General features: G+C 35.7%; 1 protein-coding gene across 2 annotated transcripts; it reads left to right on the top strand.

Moving 5' to 3' along the window:
• Positions 1 to 1,976: 1,976 nt before the first annotated feature.
• Positions 1,977 to 26,801, top strand: LOC134791459 (putative inorganic phosphate cotransporter). Of its 2 annotated transcripts, XM_063762487.1 has the most exons (10): positions 1,977 to 2,153; positions 11,798 to 11,864; positions 13,100 to 13,299; positions 14,564 to 14,800; positions 15,910 to 16,119; positions 17,112 to 17,279; positions 21,114 to 21,330; positions 22,341 to 22,462; positions 23,040 to 23,156; positions 25,128 to 26,801. In XM_063762487.1, exons 2-10 carry the CDS (start codon positions 11,831 to 11,833, stop codon positions 25,338 to 25,340), a joined length of 1,518 nt encoding a protein of 505 aa, XP_063618557.1. In that variant the 5' UTR covers positions 1,977 to 2,153; positions 11,798 to 11,830; the 3' UTR covers positions 25,341 to 26,801. The 2 variants fall into 2 exon arrangements, with proteins under 2 accessions (XP_063618557.1, XP_063618558.1); XM_063762488.1 differs by lacking the exon at positions 1,977 to 2,153 and having other exon boundaries at positions 13,117 to 13,299.
• Positions 26,802 to 27,242: the final 441 nt, after the last annotated feature.

The following is a 27,242-nucleotide window of genomic DNA, read 5'->3' as shown; positions in this document are numbered from 1 at the left end:
ATACTACTCCTAAAATACGTGTGATACCTCATTAGATTCGTCATGATGTCTAGAAAAATGTATTCGAAGCGTGTGTGTGTGTGTGCGTGTGTGAGCACACAAAAAATATCAAAAGTTATAAACAAAAAAAGGGGGGAAAAAGTAGATATTTTTTATTTCCCCAATATCTCAAAAAGTATTAATACCTATTCACGAATCTAATGAGGTATCACACGTATTTTTAGGAGTAGTATCTCTATTTTTCACCGTTTTCAGGATCTCGAACAGACTAAATTATCACAGAATGCTAAGTCTTATGTTGGTAGTACTTAAATATTTAGCCGTTTATTAGATGAGTCTCATAAACGGCTAAACGAGATTGTGTTCGTTACACTAATATTCTTAGTTTATTAATTTTATTATACAGGACGACCTTCACGTAGGTACTTAACCGAGATGCAAGCATTTTACTCAAACACTTAATCATAACGCAATGATTGCTTTCGCACGATCACGATGATCAATCTAAAATGGACTTTCTGCAATGCAACTAAAATGTAAATTTTCCTGTCACCAACTAGCGCTAAGAGTTCGTAAAAATAATACTTTAATAGCCTTGCAGCGACCTTCGCGTAGGTACTTCATTAATATGCGTTTGAAATAGTATGTTTTTAAAGTGGTAGCCTTAATTTGGGCGTTCTATTTAAGAGACCACGTGTGATTCGCAAAAGGTCAGGGTCGGCATTACTACGTTGTATCTGGCATTCGCCTTGAGCAAACTAGCGTAATGTGATCTACGATTGTACCTAACACGGAAGGTAGGTAGATAGATAAGACAGGATCACAGAGTCGAATACTCGCTTGCGCGTGGAGGTGATGAGAATACAGGATCAGGTGTGCCTTTCGCGGTGAAGGCCGGTATGTGATTGACCACTGTGTCTGCATAAGTTTATGCCGATTGCGTGCATTTTATGCGCGCAGATTAATGTCACAAAACGTGTAAGATATATGCGGATTTAAAAGTATTATAGTTAAATAAGTCAAAACTACCAATCGCCCTTGTAGAAAAAACGCGGACAGTTAGCAGCAAAAGTAGCTTAGCAGGTAGAGTGGTCACAGCATTGTTGTTTAGATAATTAGAGCGTGCGTTGATCTTTTTGAAAAATTAACTAGTTGTGCTGCTGTATGTATTTATCTATTCTATCTGTGTATACATACTGTAGTCAGTATTTCTAATGTGATTTATTTCGACGTAAACAATATATCAATATATGGAGGAGACAGTATAGTTACATAAATAATATAGATATATATTTCTTGAGGGATCTTCACTCTTCCGTATAATGTTCACTAGAGGATTCCTGCTCCGTCTTCGAATTCAAAAGCTTTGATACGTCGTCTCGTACCTCTGACTCTTATGGAGATAGCTCTTATCACAGAAATTTGGACTTTAACTTTCAGCCAGAAAATTATTTCTGAATATGCCTTTCCCCATTTATCATTCAATTTTGATGTTGTTTTCTTTAAGAAACTATTGTATTCAGTCCCTAGGGCTCCGTTGCATGAAATTAGTCAGTATTTATAATTTCTGCTATATAAAAGTTATCATTATTTGTGCAACATTGCCTAAATTACATGCATATTATACTCAGTTAAATTGTCTTAAACAGTGGTGTTTGTCGACAGCTGAAATTACGACGGTCCTAAATGTAACGACTTCTTTATCTCTTAATTTATTAATACTAACTTTATCTTTTAATGCGAATAAACTACAAACTTGAAGCCTCTTAAAGGTTATATAAACATAGGTATAATCGTCCTCACGTGTTGAAGTGTGATCTTTGTTAGACACGGCGTGCAAGCCTTATAATGTAGTCACTTACCGTTTGACTCTATATAACCAGTATAATGGGAATCTTAAAGACTGGTAAACAGTACTTGTTATAGAGATCAAATACTATTCTGGTTGTACTCAGACGACCGTTTGTTGGCGATCGACACGCGAGTAATAGCTACGGCGCTCGCGCCACTGAACTGCGTCAGTCGAGTGCACCCATACTTGTCTGTCACTCGTTTATTAGTTATTCGAAGCCTTAATAAGTGCTACAAGAAAAATAAACATTGAATGGAAAAGTTAATCGTTATCCGCAGCCTGGGATTTTCTGAGAAGATAAGTAAGTAATGATTTCATTTCCTTTCTTAATTGAGATTTGATTGTTTTTTATAATCTTAAGTGTTTATACATATTAAAAAATGTGTTAAGAAGTTAAACTATATAAATATTACTTTGGACGATACGTAAGTATATTGCATATACTCGTACATAATATATGTATATATATCTGGGGGGCCTTAGGTGGGTAAGTTTTATTTATTTATTTTATTCGTTTTAATTTATTTAGTTTATTCTTAATTTTAATAATAGTTTATAAGTTTTGTTATTGAATAAATCTTTTACCTTACACACATATATAATTTATATATAGGTACGTACAGATACGTTACAGATAAGTACTTACCTGATTTAAAATTAATAGAAACGAATGATAATTATTTATTATTAAGTCTATTTTTTTTGCGTACGATGTAGTAGCAACTTATTCATAAACATATGAAATAATTGATATTATGTTCGGTACTTTGCTGAAATTGTGTTTTGCACCCTATCTTCCCTAATATCCTTTCAGGTTTGAACATACTTGATCTGATAGTGAAGACTACCATGAGCAGTAAAAATGAAGTAACTATTAAAAGCACTAAGTATACGTCAAATATTACGTCTAGCCTCCAGAGTCCCCCTTGTCATTATTGCAGTTTTGAATTAGAACCTTCTTTTTAATTCAAAATTCGATTTGGATTCAATCTTGTATAAGGGCCTCAGGGACTCAGGAGGCTAGATACGATATGGAGTAGATATGTTCGTGTCAAAAAAGACGTTTCTTAAATCAAAAACGTCACTCTAATTGTAACTCCATTCAACATTACCAGAGTATTATAAAGAGTTTATATCCAGAAGTTGAAATAACATTGCAGTATTAAAATTTAAATATCTTTTAATAAATAGTTGTAGGTTACCTATTTTTAAAAATTTACGCGTTAGTGGGTCACGCCTCAACTAGGTTAAGTGTATTGAATGGAGTTGTATCAAGATTAATGAACCTTTACATCATTTCATTATCTCGTAACTAATTGATTTTAATTTAAAACAGAGAAAGGAATATAACATAACTACTGCCTCGTAGGTACATGAAATTATTTTGTTTTTCTATAGTAAAAAGTTTGTTTTTAGGGTTCCGTACCCAAAGGGTAAAAACGGGACCCTAATATTACTAAAACTCCGCTGTCCGTCTGTCCGTCCGTCAGTCCATCCGTCTGACTTACACCAGGCTGTAACTCAAGAACCGTGATTAGTGATAGCTAGACAGTTGAAATTTTCATAGATGATGTAGTTTTGTTGCCGCTACAACAACAAATACTAAAAAGATTTTTTTTAAAGTGGGAGCCCCCATACAATATATGCATATTGGCCGGTTTTTAGGGTTCCGTACCCAAAGGGTAAAACGGGACCCTATTATTAAGACTCCGCTGTCTGTCCGTTCGTCCTTCCGTCCGTCCGTCCGTCCGTCTGTCACCAGGCTGTATCTCACGAATCGTGATAGCTAGACGGTTGAAATTTTCACAGATGATATATTTCTGTTGCCACTATAACAACAAATACTAAAAACAGAATAAAATAAAGATTTAAGTGGGTCTCCCATACAACAAACGTGATTTTTGACCGAAGTTAAGCAACGTCGGGCGGGGTCAGTACTTGGATGGGTGACCGTCTTTTTTTCCGTTTTTTGCATTATGGTACGGAACCCTTCGTGCGCGAGTCCGACTCGCACTTGCCCGGTTTTTTTATTTAAGTTAATAGATAGATACGTGGGCCATACTAAAAGTTTCTGGATTCTGATATATGAGACAACTTATTTTTTCTAAGTGGCCAAGTCCAGGAATTTTCTGTATGACCTAATTATATACCTACATACCTACAACTTAGTCCGACTCGCACTTGCCCGGTTTTTTATTTATTTTAATATTTATTGCACAATACATGAAGGTACTAATGGCGGACGTTTTTTCATGTAGGTAAGTAATAGGAATTTAATGCAATAAAGTTCTAATGATGCAACAAGGTAATTTTTTCCTAATTAGTCTCTATAGTTTAACTTAAGCAGGCCACTGACGAACCTTCCAAATGGATGGAGTTACAATGGATTCATCCAAATGGACGGCATCCTAATATTAAACATTGTACGTTTTTGACATTCACGGACCGATTTTGGATTGCAGCCACGCTATTTGGACTGTTGGAAGGCTCGTCAGTGGCCACATTTAGACTAGTAATTATGTGTTTTGAGTGTCTGTAATAGTTTTTTTTTTCATTTAATGGCATTTTTTATTGACCGTAGCGTTAGGGAAGGTCTCCCTTTTAACTTGGGTATTTTGCTTTTGTATGTCCTGCGGATGTTCTCCTCTACAGAGGGCCGATTTTTGAATTTCGACCGCTCGATTTCGTGTATTTCATTCTATAATATCTCCACTATTAGGCATTTAAATTCTACTAATAGAATTGAAAACGAGTGGTCAATACCACTCAATTCCCAATTTCTATGGCTCGTATTTAAAAAATTAGCATTTCGCCGTTTTCCACCGATTTTCGAGTGACGAAATCGAGCGATCGAAATTCAAAAATCGGCCCTCTGTAGAGGAGAACATCCGCAGGACATACAAAAGCAAAATACCCAAGGTATTTACGACTCGTTTTCAATTCTATTAGTAGAATTTAAATGCCTAGTAGCGGAGATATTATTGAACGAAATGCACGAAATCGAGCGATCGAAATTCAAAAATCGCCCCCCAGGTCGCAATTCTTAACCGATTCTCGTGAAATTTTATGACCAGATTCTATGATTCAATAGTTTTTTTTATCGATCCAGTTTTTTTTTTTTACTGCGGGAATTGCCATAAAGAACTTAAACGCCAATAGCGTCTATGCCGCTTCAGACCACTGTGAGTTCACTTTGATAACGACTCAACGAGCTCAGTATTTATTTAATAATATAAGTAACGCTTTTTATTTCCACTGCCCTATAACCAAATAAATCTACTTTGGCCAAAATAAGGCTTTTGCGCCGTTTTGGCTCGGAAGAATGGAGTATCGTTTGTTCCAATTGAATAGCCAACGACCTCGACTAGAGCTTGACAATGACCGTCACGGCTGACTAAATAATTAAATACTTGCATTACAATATCAACAAAATAATTATAAATGGATCAGGTTGATAAACTTAAGTAAAATACTTACTTCTGATATGTTATTGTGTGCTAGTTTTTGTTTTTACGCAAATGCCGTGAAATCTGTTTTATGTTTCTTCTAAGTAGGTAGGTATATAATTAGGGCATACTGAAAATTCCTGGACTTGGCCACTTAGAAAAAATAAGTTGTCTCATATATCAGAATCCAGTAACTTTTAGTATGGCCCACGTATCTATCTATTAACTTAAATAAAAAAACCGGGCAAGTGCGAGTCGGACTCGCGCACGAATTGTACGTACCATAATGCAAAAAACGGCAAAAAAAAACGGTCACCCATCCAAGTACTGACCCCGCCCGACGTTGCTTAACTTCGGTCAAAAATCACGTTTGTTGTATGGGAGCCCCAGTTAAATCTTTATTTTATTCTGTTTTTAGTATTTGTTGTTATAGCGGCAACAGAAATACATCATCTGTGAAAATTTCAACTGTCTAGCTATCACGGTTCGTGAGATACAGCCCGGTGACAGACGGACAGCGGAGTCTTAGTAATAGGGTCCCGTTTTACCCTTTGGGTACGGAACCCTAAAAAAGTCTCTAATTGGAATATGGGTAGTTCGTAAAATAAGGGAAATCATAATCTTTACGCTTAGGTGTTCTGACGGACACTTGTTAACTTACAGAACTATGTTTAATTTTAAGGAAATTTAATTTTAAGCTCATTTTAAGTGAGCAATATGTTTTTATACGTAAATATAGTATACTCTAAGTCTAATAAGCCCAAAATCTTTTACATCACTTGAATGAATTACATTATATACTTGTGCCATTTGCTAGGTGTTTACTTATTCCATACCACTTGTACTATGCTTTGGCGTTGGCACAATTAAAATAATGATATCTTAATCGTGTTGACTCTCGACTGATAATACCCTCATCTAAGTATGCAGCTGATAGCAGTTTATACTTTTTACAGGCTTTTACCTGTACTGTACTTGTCAAAAACAATAACAATACGGTAATTATGTTTTATTACTGTGGAACTTACAAGACGTGTTTATGACTAGGTACTCAAACTGAAATGGAAAGCAATTGTGGGAGGCCACGGGTATTACCCGATTAACTGTGAAAAATCACACTATGTATTAAGATTGCTTACCACTTAGCCTCAGGTAAAGTGTTGGTGTTGTTGGTAGATAATTAAGATAATATTGTAATTTAATAATTTGTAATCCACCAATACCGCTACTGATCAGTAAGCAGCTGGTTAGTTTTTTTTTTTACAAGCGGTACATAATTATGGTTAGTTAAGTTTATCAATGACCAGCAATAATCACACATTATTCTTAAAAATAATATATGTAAGAAGGAAGCAGTGGAAAGGATAATGGATTTTAAATTAATTTATCTATTATAATTATTTTGAATAATAATATGTTTTTTTTAATTGGAATTAAAATGGAAAAATTAAATGACACCCTGGAGTTACAAGCGCCCAAAACCTACGATAACCCCTTACCATTCAGCGAGCATTATCCCCGTTTGCCACGAAGGTGGTATAAAACTTATGATAGTTATGATTCGTCGAGTCATGCTTCATCTCACATCCTCTCATGCGTTAAGCAATCTGCATAAGCAAGGCGACGATTGAGTTGCATTCTGAGGTCGACTACTTTCTGACAATAACAGTAAGTCTTCGCATTTAAAATGCATGCCGATGTGCCTAAATTGTTATTGATGTAGTTTTATGTCCTAGTAATTAACAAGACACGAAGTTTCGTCAATGTTTATAACTAAAGTCTGAACTGGAAGACTAAAGTCTGAACTGGCAGACGGAACCCCTAAATCGCGAAAAAAAGAATTAGGCTGTGTGATACATTTTGGCTAGTCCATACTATACTGTGAAGGAAAATAATAGTGAGATCTAGTAGTAGTAGTATCTCTTTTTAATCAATAGAACATCGACAGCCGAGTATGTTTTATATTAATTGTGGCAGGAAAGGGGATCTTTTTAATTTAGTAGCTAGATAATTAAATACCTATTACACGAACTAGTTCTATAATTTCATTTCATTTCATATAATGTTTGCAGATTAAATTAGATAAACTAATACAGGATGTTTTTTTATCTAAGTACTGAGTCGTAATAATTACTTATTTATCCTTTTCTGTTTCTTACGGGAATAGTTATTAGGGTAGGGTAGGGTAAAAAGGTCCTCCAAGCTTTATCTTTATTCCAAAATCATAAATTTATACAACTCGTACAGTGAGATAAAACTCACGTGAGACTTAAACACGTAAAAAATATTTTAAAATCTCACGTGTTAGGGTGATTTTTAAATTGTGTCCAAAAAAAATTTTTTTCGGAAACGTTTTTATTTTTCACATATTATTACATATATCAAAAGTACATACAAAAAGCAATATTTTGATTCATATGGTCAAGCTTAATACCCTCAGGAAAGGTAAATAAAATGAGTACGTAAACACGGTTGTGACAAAGTGTCCCTCAGTCGTGACATTTCGGCATTTTGGTGGCCAACTCGGCTATTTTGATTTATATAGTTATTTTAACATAGCCTAAGTCACTCCTATGACTACGACAAACATAATGACAGCTCAGACGTTGAAATCCGTCAAACTATAAAGGCTGTAGAGCGTGACAAAGAATTCGATATACATCATACATACATACAAACGAAAAACATTTTTTTTGTTTTGGCAGTCGGGCAATAATAGCAAATGAACTGTAGCTAATAAAAATGCATTTCTAAAAAGTGCATGTGCCTCTAAATTAATCAAACGAATTAAGAATGTCACGACCACGTGTCTATATGTCACGAACGTGGACTCAAAAGTCCGTGGCGGTGACAGATTTTATAGGGCCACGGTCATGATAATTTGGAACATGTTCGATATTACATAAACATTTCCTTTGATTTTGCAAATGTTAAATAATTAGCTTAATCTGCAATGTATGAGGTATATCTTATGTTACAAACAATAACGTGAAACTGCAACTTACTTTTAAAACTCTAACACGGCGTTGACGCGTTAAGGTTGACCGTTTTTTCAAATGAACACAAATAAATAATTTTCGACAAAACTTCTCCCTTCAGCCATTTGTAAACCTGACAAAAACATAGTGTTGCTGCTTTAATAAGGCTGCTAGTAGTAAAGATAATTTTCTACCGAGTACCGCATGTTTATATTACCACGCGCGGTCGTGACGCGAAAACGAATCACAAAATGTATGTTGTTTAAAATGATATAAAATCGTTATAAATCCATACAATTTTTAAACAGTGTTGTAGAACAAGGATTAGTGTTTTATATTTGATATAACATATTGCAAAATCACTTCATCTTTAAAAAAAAAAAAACAAATATCACAAAATCTGGGGAAGTCACACTACACGGTCCGTGACATTTCGCACTTGTAATTTTTTTTATAGGGGAAGGTCGGATAAAGCGAACACCCCAGGCAAAGCGAATTCGGGCTCCCAATCCTAAACTATTCGACTTTGTCGCTCCACGCGCCTATATGATGTTCAGGATCCTCCGCTCTATGAGCGGCAAGCGTCAGAGGGAGCGGTCGCTGCGAGCGTCGTCGGTGACGAGTCAAAATGTGTTTTTAGTGCAAAATATTCGATTTTGAAAGGTAAGTATATTGTATGTTATTTTGTCATAGTACTTATCTCGAATTTTAATTCTAGATGCTTCTATTGCTTACTAAAGCATCTCCTTTTTACAACGCATTTCTTTTAAAACAATCCAACGGTTATTTTTATTAAATTCTTAATTTGTTTAACTGACTGAATGGGCAAAGTGGATCGTGCAAAGCGGATAGCGTGTTCACTTTGAATTTATTAGGTAAATTTTTTTATGATAATATTTTGTTACAGATGGTATATAAATATCAAAAAAAGATCTATCATGGCTCCTGGCTAACAGACGTCATGGAAATGGCTATCAAAACGTGGATTCGCTGTATTAAAATGTCTTCAGAAATGCCGTGAAAACTTATGCTTATGAAATTAGTGAAAATATATCAAAAGTTACTTGTGACAGATTTTTCTAATTAATATTATTAAAATAATCTTATGTTGATTAATTTTCACTTAGTTATTAAGTTCACTAAGATTTTATGAGTGATATTTGATTTGCCCGGAGGCCTGTTTCGCTTTGCCCGGCAGCCCGGCACCCTGGGCAAAGCGAATAAAATATCTTTTTTTACGTTTTGTTCAAAATTGCAGCAATTATTAAACATTGGAGGCTAGTGTTGTTTTAAATTAAAAGTTTATTAAATAAAGACTTAATATTGACACTTTTTTCATTTCTTCCTTGTAAAATTTTTCTGTTATGTCAAGTCAAAGCTTAAGGTGTTCACTATACCCGGACTTCCCCTATATGTTTCTAATACTCTTAGGACAATACATTTAGGTTGACCTAAAACTCTAGTTAATTGCTAAGTATATTGATATAGAGTTTACTTATTTTCACAAAAATACATATTATTCTTACGTGTTACACAAAAAATGCATAAGAATAAGAATTACCCTTATACAAGAAAAGTCGCTCGACATTTGTGTCGAACCGTTTCGAGGATCTTCAACCGGAATACACTTCGAGTAAACGTAAAGGGGCCCACTGATTAACAGTCCGCCGGACGGTATCGGCCTGTCAGTTAGAACAAAATTTTGACAGTTCCGAACAACTGACAGGCCGATACCGTCCGGCGGACTGTTAATCAGTGGGCCCCTTAAAGGTAAACGTACTAGTGCTCGACATGCTATTTCGAAATGCGAAATGAATTATTCAGTAACTTTATTAGCTTAACGGCAGCTTGCCGAGGGATGATTTTTCATTGTACATAGTTTAGGTTTAGGGATGTTTTATTTTTATTAATTTAGACTAGTGTATATTAATATTATTTATTTTGTTTAATTTAATTGTATTATAATATTAATAAACTTTTAATTGCTGTAGCGTAACAATATGTAGATTGGTGTCTCTTTTTAAGTACATACAAGATATTGCGTCAAGGTCAAGAGACACCGCTCTTTGTTTAAGATTTTTGGCCCTTTGTTTAAGTTTTTTTTAATTAAAAAAAGAAAAGCTTTTTTTCGCTCCTAAATTCATATATTATAAAAAAAAATGTCAGTTCCGAGAGAGAAAAATAGGGACTGGGTCAAACAAATCACTGTGTTATGTCTTTCCTGTAGACATACACAAGAGTTAAGGGCTATAAAGGTTAATTTTCTTATTTAACCCTTATCCTCGTGAAAAGGTCCTCCTTTTATTTAAAGAACTATGATAAAATCATTACTTACATGCCCACAAGCTGTTAACTATTGCCCACAGGAGAGAAAACTAGGGTGTTATCGCGAACAGTACATTTTTCTCTCCTGTGGGCAATAGTTAACAGCTTATGGGCATGTAAGCAATGATGTTATCATAGTTCTCTAAATAAAAAGAAGGACCTTTTCACGTGGATAAGGGTTAAATAAGAAAATTAACCTTTATAGCCCTTAACTCTTGTGTATGTCTACAGGAAAGACATAACACAGTGATCTGTTTGACCCGACTACGTTTGTATGGAGAAGCGTTTGTCGATTTCTCTCTTAAGCGCAGAAGCAATGATAATCGCATACCTATCTATATTTATACGTCACTGATGCTTCCATACAATCAATAACAGGTAATTACTGCCCGACCACAAGGTAACGACGTTTCCGATGTGCTTTATTAACCTTCCACTTCGGCCACAGATCTATGTATCACTATACAGGTTGAAAAAAATTAGTGGGCCCTGGAGGGAAAGTGCCTTAAAACATTAAGTTAGCTCATTTTACTTAAAGGAACCATAATGGCGGGATATGTGGAACAATGAAAATATTAACATGATCGAAATATTTTAGCATTATGTGGCGTGGGATGCTAATGCACGATGCGACTCTCGGTATAGTTATTTAAAATGTATACAAATGTGTACAAATGGTAGTCTTCATAATACGGAATCTATGGGAGCAAATCTATAACTCGGACTTAGCTTGAGGGTCAATTGAATTAAGACTCTATTGCTCTTCCACAACGGCTAAATTACTTTTCCAATAACCAATGAAAGCAACTCGAAGGGGAAACCGCTTTATCTTTAGGTATTGAAGTTAAGTTCTTGATAAATCGCCGGTGTAAGTAGGTGAAAACACTTAACTAGTTAATCTACTCGTAATTGACAATGCCCGTAAATGGGAGCTTAGTGGTGCAATTTGTTTTGATGAGCAATCATAATATGTTGTCCTTTAAGTTGAAGTAGTTTATATGTAAGTAGTATCTAAGGAAAAAATCAGATACAAAGCGATCTGATTTCAATAGGTAAAATACTTACAATCCTACTCACAATCGGCTAAATCGATCTTCTATTAGCATTTGTAGAGGGGCTACGAGAATAAACCTGTATTTAACCTGGTTAGTTAATTTTGCCACAGTTTTGCTAATTTAATTCTTTTTACTTCTCAGGAACGTAACAAATAGAAGAAAATTAATTTTGAAATGATACCAAGATGGCGACTCATACTATCAAAATGTAAGTACCTACAGAAGCTAAGTATCCAACCTAATCTCTCTAGTTTCGTGTGTTTGTGTGCATGTTATTATTGTTGATTAAGCGTCTTATGTACCTAATGTTGAATATTAAGGATGACTCTTAGACCGGGCCGGAGCTTCCGGCGCTTCGTTTTCTATGGAAAATATCACGTGATCACCGGTCATCTGTCATAGAAAAGTAAGCTCCGAAAGTTCCGGCCCGGACCCGGCCCAATGTAACGTGAGTCACGTGAGTGAGGGATTCTGTTTTGTTAAATAAAATATCACTATCAAACTAGCTTAAGGTTGAGGCATGTTCCGTATTAGGTATATATACGAGTACATTCGTTATTTGGCTTTTTACGTTTGTAACATGAGCTGAAAGAATAAACATGAAAGTGCACAGTGACTTATCAGCTATACACTATTGGGACTTTATTGAGACAAAAAATACAAACTAAACAATAAAGGTACACTTAATATAACGTTGATATCAAGTTGCTACTGACTAAGCGCAATCTTGTTACACTAGAAACATGAAACCCTGACAAATCGATTATCGAGCTTGCTTCGCACTACCGAGATACCACTTACGCCTGGTGTATCGAATTAGTACCTATATTGGCAATATTATCGTGCCCTTTGAGAATTATAGATACGTATGTCTAATTGATGTCCGATTAATCATCAATAATTAACTATCATACACACACGTGGGCTAGCTATAGCTCATAAGTAAGAGGATAGTGGATCATCCCCTTTCGTTTTAATATGCTTTGCTTACTTGCAACCTTTCGCTGTACCGCGACATCTCGAACATATTACGTTTCTTGAAATGTATATTTGCTGGCATTGGCAATTTTATTCTAACCATCTACATACCTACTTACTTTTTAGTAGACACTCATCATAAACAATTTTTTACTGACCAAAAATATTAATATTAATATTTTTATTGCAATTTTGCCTGTGATAAAAAGCCTCCGGTAAAACAGGGTGTAAGTATAGGGCCCACAATGCTTTTTTTAATTTTGTATCGAAATTCCTATCTTCTTAACTCAACTTATTCAGTGCAAAATATTTTAATCAAATTAGAGCAATTTGATTAAAATATTTTGCTTAAAGCATTCTTTTATTTTTTATATTTGTCTGCTAAAGCTATTTAGGAACTCCCTAGACCCGCCACGACGGCGTTTCTATGAAAGAAAACTACATCGTTTGATTTTCTCTGCTTAGTGTTCCTAATTCCCCAGCGGTACGTCTTGGGCATCATGGGCCTGCTGGCCGTGTGCAACGCTTACACGATGCGGGTGTGCCTCAACCTGGCTGTCACACAGATGGTCAAGAGCAGCGGCAACAGCAGCGAACACTACGATCCCAATGCTTGCCCGGATGATAGCGAGATTATAGCTAATGGGACTGTCAGTAGCAAACCTGTAAGTACATTTACCTAGACCTATCTGTGCTTCGCTGCTTGTGTAGACATTGACATCTTCAATATTTTGGTTATTGTTTGTGGTTTAGTAACCAATTGGACTAGTAAGCTAAGTTACGTGTAATATATGTATGTGTGTTCACTTGTTTATCTACAACCTCGACATCGAGTCGACATCACACAAAATATAATTTAACAGCACCACGAAGGTTGATAAATTATTGACCGGTGATATACCGGGTGTGGCCTGTAACACGAGCAAATAATTAAAACATAGATTGTACTCCTCAAACGGTGACACTTTTGTTCAACAACTTTAAAAAAATATGAAGTATTTAGTCTTCCTATTTTTCATACAAAATAAATATTATCTTCAATGGACGCCATCGCCATGCCATATCATTTGTGATTGACGTTGCTTGTCATGCCTTAAACATAACAAAATTCGCAATACATTGCGTCTTAGAATAAACTGTAAAGTGTATTAAAAATCAAACCACAAGTTGCTGAACGAATGTTGGTCAGTATGAGGAGTACAGCCTACAGTTTCATTTTTTGCTCGTATTACAGGCCACACCCGGTATATACTATTTGAAAAGGGCATATAAAATATCTTTAAATGTACAAAATTACTTACCTGTAATTTAAAAAGTTTACGCCTGACGGAGAATTAGCTAGCCAACCAGAACGCTCAATATCCTCTGAGTCTTAGTTTCGGAATTACATAGCTGTAATGTAATCTTAGGTATCGATCCCGACTTTGAGCCTTTGAAACTGTTGCTAGTTTCTACTCGTAGTTTGTTGATAAAGTTATAGTTCAAGGAGCGATAAATTGTTTAAAAGTTTCTGTAAAGGACTTTGATATCTGATATCTGTGTCAAGATATACTTATATGAGTGTATTAGCTATATAAGAAAAGTATATCACAAAACTTGCTTAAAAAGGATGACATTAAATTAGGATCAATCAATAAACTAAAATATAACACGGCAACCAATAATAATTTAACATGAATTAAACCTAGAAATCAATGTTTTAAATATGTAGTGGCTTAGTAAAGAATGTCTTAGATTGCAATCGGGCGAGTTAATGGCAAGTGCGATAATAATGCGTAGCTATTTTTACTGGCATTAATAATACTACAAACGTTGATTTCCCCTTCAGAAACTTCAATACCCAAACATAAATACTATGCCATAATTTTACTCGTAAGTTCGTAACGTCGCAGCTAAAAGGGTGTTAATAATAGCTATTTTATTTTTTAGCACGCAATATTCGACTGGTCGGAGTCCACTCAAGGGCTGATACTCAGTGGTTTCTACTACGGATACGCCGTTACACATATCCCCGGGGGATACTTAGCGGAGAGATATGGAGGCAAATGGACGCTTGGAGTAGGGCTTCTGAGCACCGCCGTGTTTACGCTCTTGACACCTGTAGTGGTCAAGGCAGGGGGTGCGACATGGTTGTTCATCCTTCGAGTTTTGCAGGGCATGGGTGAAGTAAGTAATTTTATATAACTAATTCTCTTTTTATTAGGAGTATTTTACACTTAAGGCTCCTTCACACAGGCGCGTTTTGCGGGCGGCACGTGAGCGGGGCGCGCTGCTTTTACATATAAAACGCTCACGCCCCGCTCGGAAAACGCGCCTGTGTGACGGAACCTTTAGGGAGGTATCCGTAAACAATCTTTCCCGTTGGAATAACGTCTGACTCGTATGTGTAGTGTTGTATTTTTATTAGTCATCTTAAAAATAACAGTTATATTCTTGTATTGATTTATGTATTTCAGTCGAAGTTTAAAACGTTTTTTGCCCCAATGATGTAGTAAACTAATCATTTCGACTTTCTAGTCAATTACAAACAATTTACCCTTCTTTTAATACTTATTTGATACATCTATTATGATTAATTATGATATAATTGGTTTTTTGGGAAAAGGTAATTTGTGTCACATTTCCGTTAATATTTTTAGTAGTGTTACATCTGGCCGTAATGATTCTACCTTGAATGTTACCATTAAGTTAAATCGACATTTTATTGGCTGTAAAAAGTCCTCATAACAAGTGCAGTTAAGTTGCGTAAGAAATATAATCTTGCACTTAGTGGCACAAAAATGGTTACGTTACAATATTTTGTTTTGTTTGTATGTATAATTATATGCAAAACGCAATCTTTAGGCTCTCATTAAAATTCATAAAAATAATTTAATCTTGGGTTTTAGTACTACCCAAGCAGTTTTAAAGATCTTCCGGTTCCTGTCCAGTGTTCTCAATTAAGGACACTTTTGTTCCGTTTTTGGAATTGCAAGAACCGTAAAAAAATTAATGTTCTTAACTAAACACATTGGGCAGAACGAGGGTTGCAGCTTTTAACTTAGCTTGAAACCTTGAAACTGATAAAAAATTTAAAAATTAAGTAACACTAGGTGACAGTCCATTTCCAACGATAGCAGCACCACCATTCATTTTACTATGGAAATTGACAATAACACCGACGCCTTCGTATTTACTAGTAGTGCAGCTGCGCTCAGAAATGGAATGTTACCCTAACGCTTATCGGCGTTGAAAATTTAGGTAATACTGACTAAGTACTTACTATTTAACTTCAGGGCCCGACAATGCCAGCTCTTATGATAGTGTTAGCGCGGTGGGTACCGCCGCATGAGCGAGGGCGCCAAGGCGCCATCGTGTTCGGGGGCGCCCAGATTGGAAATATCTTTGGCTCCTTCATGTCCGGCTTCCTTATGGCTGGAGATGGGGACTGGGCTAACGTCTTCTACTTTTTCGGAATTTTCGGCATCATATGGTTCGTGTTTTGGGTAAGCATTTGTAGCTACGGTCGAAAGTATTAATTTGTGACCCATTTCGTACGTTGTCACAGTGACAATCAATATGAAAGTCACTAGAGACGTCATACTATTTTGTCACTGAAGGTACAAAATGGGTCAGACCATAAATTAAAACTTTCGACTGTACTTTTTTGTAAGTGAAAATTATATAAAGCAATAGTTCAAAGTAAGTAAATCGAAAAAAAATGCTCACGTTTTAATTCCAAAGATTTTTCAGAGAAAATATAAAATATTTAATACACGAAATAAATTTATAGTCGTTCTCCAAGTCTCTAAGTGTTCTATTTAATCACTCTTGTCTTTTCTTATAGTTGTGATAGTAAAATATGCTTTTATTATGATTTGCTTAACAGACTGACACAGCGCGCATGGATACGTTTTACGTAATACTTAACACAAATACCGACATTCTTACCTATTTATAAAATGCGATCTTTATGTAATGGATAATAAAACATGACGTCAAATATGCTACCTACCTACTTGTATAGTACATACTTATTTTAACAACTAAATAAAGCATATCAACAAATCTGTAAAACAAAATAAATTTATGTAGTTATACACCGATTATAGTCGCTTTCAGTGTGGATTAAATGAAGGATAATGATAGGTGACCTTAAGGACTACCAATTTAACTTCCACATGTATGTTTAGAGAAAACTTATGGTTTCGCAGAAATCAATGAAATTAAACATAACTTACATTATTTATTTGTATGATAGCTAGCATTGAGTACCTTTTCATCTCACTTGAAACACGGTCTGGGGTATACCCTGGGGTATATCATTTTTCAAAATAATGACTACGACATTTTAATGAGTAGGGTGTTTATCATCGACAATCATCACTGATACGAACCCTGGACAAAATATTGTACAACGTAAATGCGTCGGTATAGGTACCTATATTGCAAAATGAGTTTGGTAACTAAAAAAAATCTCTATCCGATGAATTTTCAGAGCTTGCTATGCTACAGTACTCCGAATACGCACCCGTATATATCCGAGGAGGAGCTGAAGTATCTGAAGGAACATGTGACCAGCTCGGAGAAGTCCAGCATACGAGACCCGGTGCCTTGGAAAGCTATCGTCAGATCTGTACCAGTCTGGGCTCTGCTGTTTGCTGCTGTAAGTTTTACGAGGCAAATATGAGTACAAATCTAGTGAGCAGGAGAAGTACCGGAACGACCGTTACCAGGTAACCTTCAAAATATCTCGGAATATTAGTAACAGAATTTTCTTTTATTAGGTTGAAGAATCCAAAACTATGTAGAATTTAATTTGTTACTCGTACAAGTACCCATCCCGAGAATTAAAATGATTGACAAATCATTATAATTATTACTTATCAAGTTAACTTTGCATGGCATTATATATTCAGATAAATAAAAAACTAATTGTTTGATGGTATATAAAAAATCATACAAAAATAACTTAAATATATCTAAATATTTGAATATTTTAATCTAAAAGACCTCCGCGAGTTGTACCGGGTGCAAAGGTGCCTATCACACTTGCCGCTTTACCACGTTGGATAGCGATGGCCAGCCTTTGCACCAGGTACGAACCTGCGCGAGCATCAGAGGTCCGGTAACAGAATGTACTTTCGAGGATAAACTTATTGAAGTTATCGAGGAATGTAAATGAAAACGCGATAGTTGGGATTTTTTTTAAACTCCACGCACACCCGCGCACTGGAAAATTGTCTGATTTAACCGTTCAGCCCCCGTTATTGGAAATCTGTTATTGTAAATTAGCTAATAAATGGAAGGAGATTAATCAACCTTGTGTACCTACATATATAGCATATAAAATTGTGAACATTATGATACTATGACGTGAGTACGGAACGACAATAGTAACAGCTTATTGTGTTTGTACGTAACAATCGTGAAAATTTATGTAAATGGTATATTTAATGTGTCGCAAATTCTTTTGTTGCACATGATTGCCAGACAGGCAAACATTTTTAAGTGCGTACACAAGTTGCAACCAAAAGCAAACTTATCATTCTAGTAGGTAAATGTTACGTTACCTACTAGAATGATACTTAAAATAATTTAAATACTTCGAATGATTCACTTAACGCCAGAAAGTGTAATTTGATATAACACATTAATTAGCTTTACTATTTAATTCCTATAATATTCTTTTCGAAGAGCGCTGATGGCCTAGCGGTAAGAGCGTGCGACTTTTAATCTGGAGGTCGCGGGTTCAAAACCCGGCTCGTACCAATGAATTTTTCGGAATTTATGTACGAAGTATCATTTGTTATTTACTAGTCCTTTTCGGTGAAGGAAAACATCGTGAGGAAACCGGACTAATCCCAATAAGGCCTAGTTTACCCTCTGGGTTGGAAGGTCAGATGGCAGTCGCTTTCGTAAAAAGTAGTGCCTACGCCAATTCTTGGGATTAGTTGCCAAGCGGACCCCAGGCTTCCATGAGCCGTGGCAAAATGCCGGGACAACGCAAGGAAGATAATATCCTTTTCGTGACCTCATCTGTGACCTAGATATATCGAATAGCCTCCTAGGCTCCTTTAAAATATAAAAAACCGGTCAAGTGCGAGTCGGACTCGCGTTTCTAGGGTTCCGTACATAAGTCCGACTCACGCTTGACTGCACATTTGTAATAGGTTTCCCTGTCATCTATAGGTAAAGAACTATTTTGTGTATTTTTTCCAAAATTTTAGACCCAGTTTATTCGGAGATAAAGGGAGGAATGGTAATTTTTTGGCTATTTTCTTAAATAACTTCGAACCTATTGTTGTGCCATTGTTACGTGTCGATAAGGTAATTGAAACACGGTCAATAACGTTTTAACACAAAGATTAATTTATTCACTAAAAACACTACTATCCTAAATAAAACTAAAGACTTAATTCATAAAGAAGTGGGCGCCAGGTGAAATTTCGTCAGATGTTCGACGGGGATTCATCCAAACCCTGCCAGTCTTTCTAGCTCAGTCTATGTTCGAGTTCAAATTGTAGCCGTATCTCGAGGGCGTTTCGGTAGGCTAGAATAAACGAAATAACATTATACTTGGCCGCCCATTAATGGCAAAATTGTCTGATTTGAATTCCTTAAACATAACACTTACCCCTATCGGATATGTTCCGGCACTTTAAATAAAAATAAACTTCGTCACTGCCACTGACGGAATGTCCAGAATTTACTTAATAACAACTTTAGATTTCGGAATTTCGTTACATTTTAATTTCTTAATCACCAGGTACAGTGCAGGACATGACTGCTTTATTAGCGGTTACCAGCTCAAATGCCATAATTTTACCTGTCATTCCCACAACTAGTTTTTAAAAATACAAATTATAAAACAGAAAGAAACTTAGAAAAAGTTAGGCCGCTCTAGGATTCGATCCTCAGACCTTCAGCTCAGTAGTCAGAGCGTCACCCATTGAGCTACGGATGCAGTTAACAAACTGATCGAAATAGTCGATCAGTTTCGGCACACGGCCGTGCAAGCTAATATGCGTCATAACTGACCGACCCTACGGTCTATTTTCAAATGTCTACACTTTAACATAACATACCCCTTCCCTCTTTTAAAAATGAATAAATTTCAAATTTATTTATTTTTTTTACAAAATATGGCTTCAAATCTTTGATATGCCATGTCCCAATACTTTTACCCTGTGCATTATTTAATCTAAAAACTATGTCAGATAACTTCTCCACTACGACTGCCCTCTCGAATTTAGGAGCCAGTTTAGCCATGAATTTATCACTGGCCTTAGAAAGGCATTTGGTTCTTTTCCAAACTATATCACCTAACTGGAAAGTTTCCGGACGTCTCCTGTTATCATAATGCTGAGCACTCTTGAAATGAGAATGTTTAATTCTTTCTTGCACTTCTTTAAAAATCTCTGCCCGTTTCTTAAGACTTTCCAAGTAATTAACTATGTTTATTACATCACTATCTGCTGGTACAGACAACGGCCCTCCAAAAGGTGATGGTGATAAATTTGAAACCGTTGTTTCCCTACCTAAAAATAAGTACGACGGTGTGTATCTAGTAGTCTCATGCACAGCCGACCTGATTGCATGGCCTATATGGTCTAAATTGACATCCCACTCGTTATGTTTCCTACCTTTAATATACGACGAAATCATAGTACCAATAACGCGATTTACCCTCTCCGTCGGATTGCTCTGGGGATGATAGTGCGGAGTGTACCGTAGTACCACATTGTACTTCGCCGCTAAGTCCTTAAACAGATTAGATTCGAATTGCTTCCCGTTGTCGCATACAATTGTTTCCGGAGCGCCAAAAAGTAAAAACTGCCTTTCTACTATTTCACACATTTTATCGGCTTTACCTGTTCGAAGAGGAAATAACACTGTAAACTTACTAAATAAGCATGACATGACTAGCAGCATGGTGTTACCCTTTTTACTTTTAGGAAAGGGACCCATAAAATCCATGGATACAGCCTGCCATGGCCCCGTTATTTCCCTGTGGCGTCCCATGTGCCCCAACGGTAATTTTTGTGATACTTTCCGACTAGCACAACATTCGCACTCATTTACATATTGCTTCACATCCTTCAACATGTCATACCAAAAGAATCTCTGTTTAATCCTAAGATACGTTTTTCTAATCCCTAGATGACCTGAAACCGGATTGTCATGACACTCCTGAAGAACCTGGCCACGTAACATTTCGGGAACGTACAGTTTCCATACATCCTCTTCATTAGGATACTCCTTCATTGGTATTCTTTTGTAAAGAAGTTGTATTTTAAAATTATAAAAAAAACATGTCCATCTTTGGGTCACTAATTTACATATGTGTACCAAATTTCAACTTAATTGGTCCAGTAGTTTCCGAGAAAATAGCCTGTGACAGACGGACAGACAGACAGACGCACGAGTGATCCTATAAGGGTTCCGTTTTTTCCTTTTGAGGTACGGAACCCTAAAAAACGTTAATTTATCATCCCAGGTTGGCCACGACTGGGGCTATTACACGATGGTGACAGACCTGCCCAAGTACATGACCGACGTACTGAAGTTCAACATAGCTGCGACGGGTACCCTCACTGCGATACCATACCTCGCCATGTGGATTAGCTCTTTCATCTTCGGTCTGGTCTGCGACTATTGCGTCAAGAAGAACTGGCACACGATCAAAACGGGACGAATTATTCATACTACTATTGGTAAGAGTTATATTCAGCCATAGGAATCCGCGGGGCAAATTGTGAATTAATACTTTATGTTTGTGCACTTATGTTACTAATTACAACAAAATAGAAATTAGTTTTTAATTGCCTAATAAGTCTTAATTCACAATTTGCCCCGCGGATTCCTATGTCTGGTTATATTGAATGAATGAATAAATAAAAAATGAATGCTAACAATCGTGATTTTGAGATACATATATGTGACGAATTTGTAATCTAACAAAAGAAGTTGCACAGATCTACATATTATAGGTACCTAATCTATATGTGTCAAACGTAGGTTAATTTTCGTAAACAAGTGTCGGGTATCGAGTAATTGCTCCAACGTGAATTATGAGCATCCTTAATAGCGTCACTCCCAAAGGGGTAAGATACGAATGGTAATCACCAAGGAACTCATAAACTAACCGTCGCTTGAGCGCTTTACCGGACCCTTGGGACCGCCAAATTGGAAAGTTAGAAACACGTGATATTTAGGACAAATTACGCAATGTAAAGGTTGATTAAACGTCAAACCATATTAATAAGAAATTATGTACCTGGAGGACACAAAAGCCAAGGGGAAGTATGCTTATTAGATGCATGTACCTAATATTTTACATGCTGTAGACTAGATACAATATTAGGTAAGTATACAGGGTGAAATTATAATCACCAGCCATACTCTGCGTAGTGACAGTGACTAGGTCATACTGAACAACTTATATGACCAATGCCGAAAACGCCAAAAGAAATTTGGCTGTTTCATACATTCCAGCTGATGTGATGTCGCTGATTTCTATGGGACAGCCTATTTTTTTTTCGCGATAAAAGTTATTCAGTATGACCTATAAAGTCACTACGCGGAGTATGACTGGTGATTAAAAATTCAACATGTAATAAGAAATGAATTATCTGTTTAAATATTACTAACATTTAGCTAGCGCCTATTGCGATAGCATAAAACTTGGTCGCAATCTTGTTCTTACTATGTGTTATTGTTCTAGCCGCCACTGGTCCCGCCATTTGTATCATATTAGCTTCGTACGCCGGCTGCGACCGGCTGGCAGCTGTGGCTTACTTTATCGCTTCTATGGCGCTAATGGGAGGATTCTATAGCGGAATGAAGGTAACTACTTAGGATAAAGACTATAGAACGAGTCAAGTGGAAACTTTAGTATAAGCTTCATCAATTGAAACAACTTCGATATTAAACCCCTATTCTGAACTATGACGGCCTACATACACATATGTACACATAACTGAGGTACTTATTGGAACTCTGTAATGTAGAGGCCCAACGGAGCCGACAATGTCTCATTGACAAAGTTTTCTTTTAAATATATTTAAAAAAGCTTTGGGTAAAGTGAAAAGTGTGAATTACAATTTATTGAAAAAAAAAGTCTGTTCGATTTACAAGCTCGATACTAAAATATTTCGATGACAAAGTGACCACTAATATTTCGGTTTATTACGATAAAAACACCAGTTTAGACAAAAAAGTTTCATTATTCTAAAACTTAATTCTTCTTATCAGTTACTTGTTAATTGTCATCTACGAACCAACTTCCTATTTATTTAAATTGAAAGAAAATTTACAAGATTAATATTAAACATTAAAAATAAAATAAAATATAAAAATCATTTATTTCGGACCACAAAAATCCATAACAAACAAACCTAAAATAAGCTATATCAACTTGCAGGTGAACGCTCTGGACCTGGCGCCGAACTACGCGGGCTCCCTGACGGCTATGATAAACGGGACCTCTACGATCTCCGGCATCATCACGCCCTATTTGATAGGGCTATTGACGCCCGATGTAAGTTAACAACACATTATGAAATTGCAGTTACGAAAAAGAAAATTAAAAAACCGGCCAAGTGCGAGTCGGACTCGCGTTCCAAGGTTTCCGTACATTAAGTCCGACTCACGCTTGACTGCACATTTCTAATAAGTTTTCCTGTCATCTATAGGTGACTATTATGTGTATTTTTTTCAAAATGTTTGACCCAGTAGTTTCGGAGATAAAGGGGGGGGGGGGGTAATTTTTTGGCTATTTTCTGAAATAACTTCTAACCTATATATTTTAAAATTATAAAAAAAAACATTTGAAAGTTTCAAAATGAGCTCTTCCATTTGACATATAACACGCTATACTATGTTGAAAAGTTTTATTTTTTAATTTTCTCATTTACCCCTCAAAAGTGGCCCCCATGTTTAAAATTCATTTATTTACGTTATATGTCCGTGTTAGGGTCACTAATTTACATAATTCATCACTAAGTTTAAGTAATTGTATTTCCAATATATTATTAATTTCCATAAAAAATTCCATAATATTATACAGAACACAGTTAAACATTGTGAAACTTTGATTATTATGAGGAAAACTTTCGACAGTATAACAAGCTGTTATTGATTGATGGTTGTAACTTTCCGACTCAAGTTAATTTTGTTTTCCTAGTTCCTATCTAATTGATATTGTAGCGTAATTTAAAATCCCAATATAAGGACATTATATTAATTGTGAGATAAGACGGTGGCTGAATGTATAAAACCAGCTCAACAGACCAAAGATACAGTTGCCTAAGTCATATACGTATATTGTTTCTTAGACTTTGTTTGTCACAATTCAAAATACGGCTATTTCAATGGATTATTTGACATCTCGTAACATTACAATGGTGGAAAGCATTGGTATTAAATTTTCCATATATCCATAATTTGCCAAATAGTTTAACTATTTATGACGTTTAACGAAATTTCACAATTAAAATTCGCCTTCGGCTGTTTTACTATTTTCCAGAACCGTAGAATACATAAAATGCGGTTAATTCTTGAAAGGGTTTTGATATTTTGCAGCCGCTGAGTTTTAACCAGTTGTAAATTCAACTTTGATATCTACAAAAGGCCAAGCTAGGTCGGAAATTAAGCAGCAACATTTTAATTTAAATAGCACACACAAAAAAATACAAAATAATTAAGAAATAAAATCTTAAATATGCTCAAATATATCGTTGTTCATGGTTATTAAGCGACATTCCTTTATGTGCACAGTTTTGCATGTCCCTATTCAAATGCGGAAAAAGGTCCCTAAAAAAGGACATGATCAGATTATATTCATTGATGGGATAATCCAATTCCAGCAGAGCATTATGCGACGAACACGGTAAAACTGACAATTTTGGAGCGGGCTTAGCTTTTTCAAAAGCCAGCATGACAACCAGGACTGACACAGTAAATCCAGATTATAGAGGTAGAGTTTTATTCATTGTATAGGTAGGATATAATAGAAAATCAAAATACTTATTCAGATTAAAAACATAATGTTGAGTTTATAATGCTTAATGATACTTCCTGATTATTTTCTTTTAAGTAAGCACTTCGGTTTGTACACTACCACACACTCGTTGACCGAGCATCAGCAAAGGTCTCCGTTTCAGCTTAGGTAAACATGCTTTCGTATATCCGGATGTTCTCCTCTACAGTTCGCAATTCTCAACCGATTCTCGTGAAATTTTGTGAGTGGGTTCGATGATTAGGTAGCTAAATATATTTTTTTGTCGATTCAGTTTTTGGAAATTTTTCAAAATATCGGGGACATTTATTCAGTTTCAAGCCATGCTCACGAAGTCTACAGCTCACAGATACACTAGTTCATTTAAAAGCTAGGCTGATCTCATCGTCATGGCAACGCGGTGCCAACATTCAACTCAATACAGTCCATCTAGGCTTTAAAATTATACATCTATGATCAAAACATGCTGTAACTTTCATTCTTTTGTTCCAGTCAACGTTGGCTGAATGGCGCGTCGCGTTCTGGGTGTGCTTCGCTGTGCTGGTCGGCACCAACGTCGTGTACATCATCTGGGCGGACGGCAAGCAGCAGTGGTGGGACGACGTGCGGCAGTACGGCTACCCAGACGATTGGAAACACGGACCTCTGTCCAAATCCGACACGGACAAGGAGAAGAGCAAAAAAGCTGAAGCTACGTCGTTCTGAAATGTGAAAACTATGTTTTTGTAGGCTTCCGTACCCAAAGGGTAAAAACGGGACCCTATTACTAAGACTCCACTGTCCGTCTGTCTGTCACTAGCCTGTATCTCATGAACCGTGATAGCGAGACAGATGTATTTATGTTGCCGCTATAATAACAAATACTAAAAGGTACGGAACCCTCGGTGGGCGGGTCCGACTCGCACTTGGACGGTTTTTATTTACACTTTGTATTTTCAGACTAATGACGATTTATATAATTAGTTATTTATTAAACATAGAATATAAAATAAGTGCCGAATGAGTTTTTTTCAAAAGTAGGTAATGTAAGTTACTTCTAAGAGTTGTTAAATTAATTTTCATGGAACTTGTTTTAATTAGAGACGACGGTATGATTTAAAATTTCTACTAACAATTATTTTGAGGCTTATAATAACTAGGTATGTATACAAATTTAGCTACTTTTCTTGTAAATATTAAGTAAGATTTATTTCTTTAATATTTGAGGACTTCGGTACTTTGATGCCATAACTAAAATGATGTATTTAGTAGGTACCTATATGTATCAACCGATAACTATGATATAAGCGCGAGTCATTGTATTTGATGATGATGATGGATAACGTAATCTCTTGACACCGAGTAGATAATATAATAACTCTGCCGTCATAGTAGGAAGGAGGACGCATTTGACATGAAGTTGGAACAGAGAAAATAAATATAGAAACTCCAAAACTAAAACTTTAGTGTAACTCTTGTGTAACTGTATAAAATGACGTAAAAACATACAGTCAAAAAAGTTTGTGCAATAAAAAAACTTTAGTACACACAATATACTTTAATGCGTTTCTCCTTTTCATGTTAGAAATTTTTATTTAGAAAATTACTAGGTACAAAATATAAAAGCATTAAGTGACTAATAATAACAAATGTTTTACGTCTTTTCTACTTGGTTGTAATTGTAACCTACACTAAAATTGAATTGTATTCACCTATAAACAGAATTTAGTATAAGGTGGCTAGTTATTGAAGGCTGGCCAGTTATTGAAACGTTATACTAAAATGAATTCGCTTTATAGGTGAATAGAATTCATTTTTAGTTTGGGTGGCTAGTTATTGGCCGGTGGCCAGTTCTGGCGTATTACCCTAGTTAGGTACCTAAATAATGCATACCCACTGAATACTTGATTGTGAATAAACAATCGGCCTACATTCAATAAACTGAAATCGCTCAGTTTAAAATAGTCTATTAATTTATGTGCCATGCATTTCTTTACTACCAAACAGAAATTATTTTAATGAGATACAACAATGGTAGGCAACTACAAATAATTGTTCTTAGTTATCTAATTTATATGTGTATTGTACCGAATTATTTTTGTAAATAATAATAAAAACTTCAGTGATTAACTAATTAACAAAATTAGGTAACAATTATTGATATAGTATAAGATTTGTACAATTATCACGCCATTGTTGATTTAATATGAAATAAAATAATTAAGTATCATTAAGATCGTTTTACTAATTGTACATATAAATATTTCTCTAATATTGTAGCAAGTGCTTAAGTAGGTACCCACAAAAAAAAAAGAACGGGTCACACTCCGGGAGTGCCGGCAGAAGTGAAAACACAATGACATTCTAACAGTTTTCGATCAGGTCACGTGTCCGTCTTACGTCTTACGAATCTTACGGTCACGTGACCTGTCGCGATTTTAACATTTTTTCCCCGTCACAAAAAGTGCACAGCGCCGCTAAAGAAGTTTTCACTTGTCCCGTGATAATATCAATATTGGGAGATTTGAGAGAATGTAATCAAACTTATCTATCAATCAAAATTATATTAATATAAATGCTTGAATTTCAAATCTAAAATATTCGCAATGAAGAATATCATTTCCTGTT

Source organism: Cydia splendana, chromosome 6 (assembly GCF_910591565.1).
Source record: "Cydia splendana chromosome 6, ilCydSple1.2, whole genome shotgun sequence".
NCBI lineage: Eukaryota > Metazoa > Arthropoda > Insecta > Lepidoptera > Tortricidae > Cydia > Cydia splendana.
Note: the sequence above shows the minus strand (reverse complement) of the source record. Positions and strands in the feature narration are given on the sequence as shown.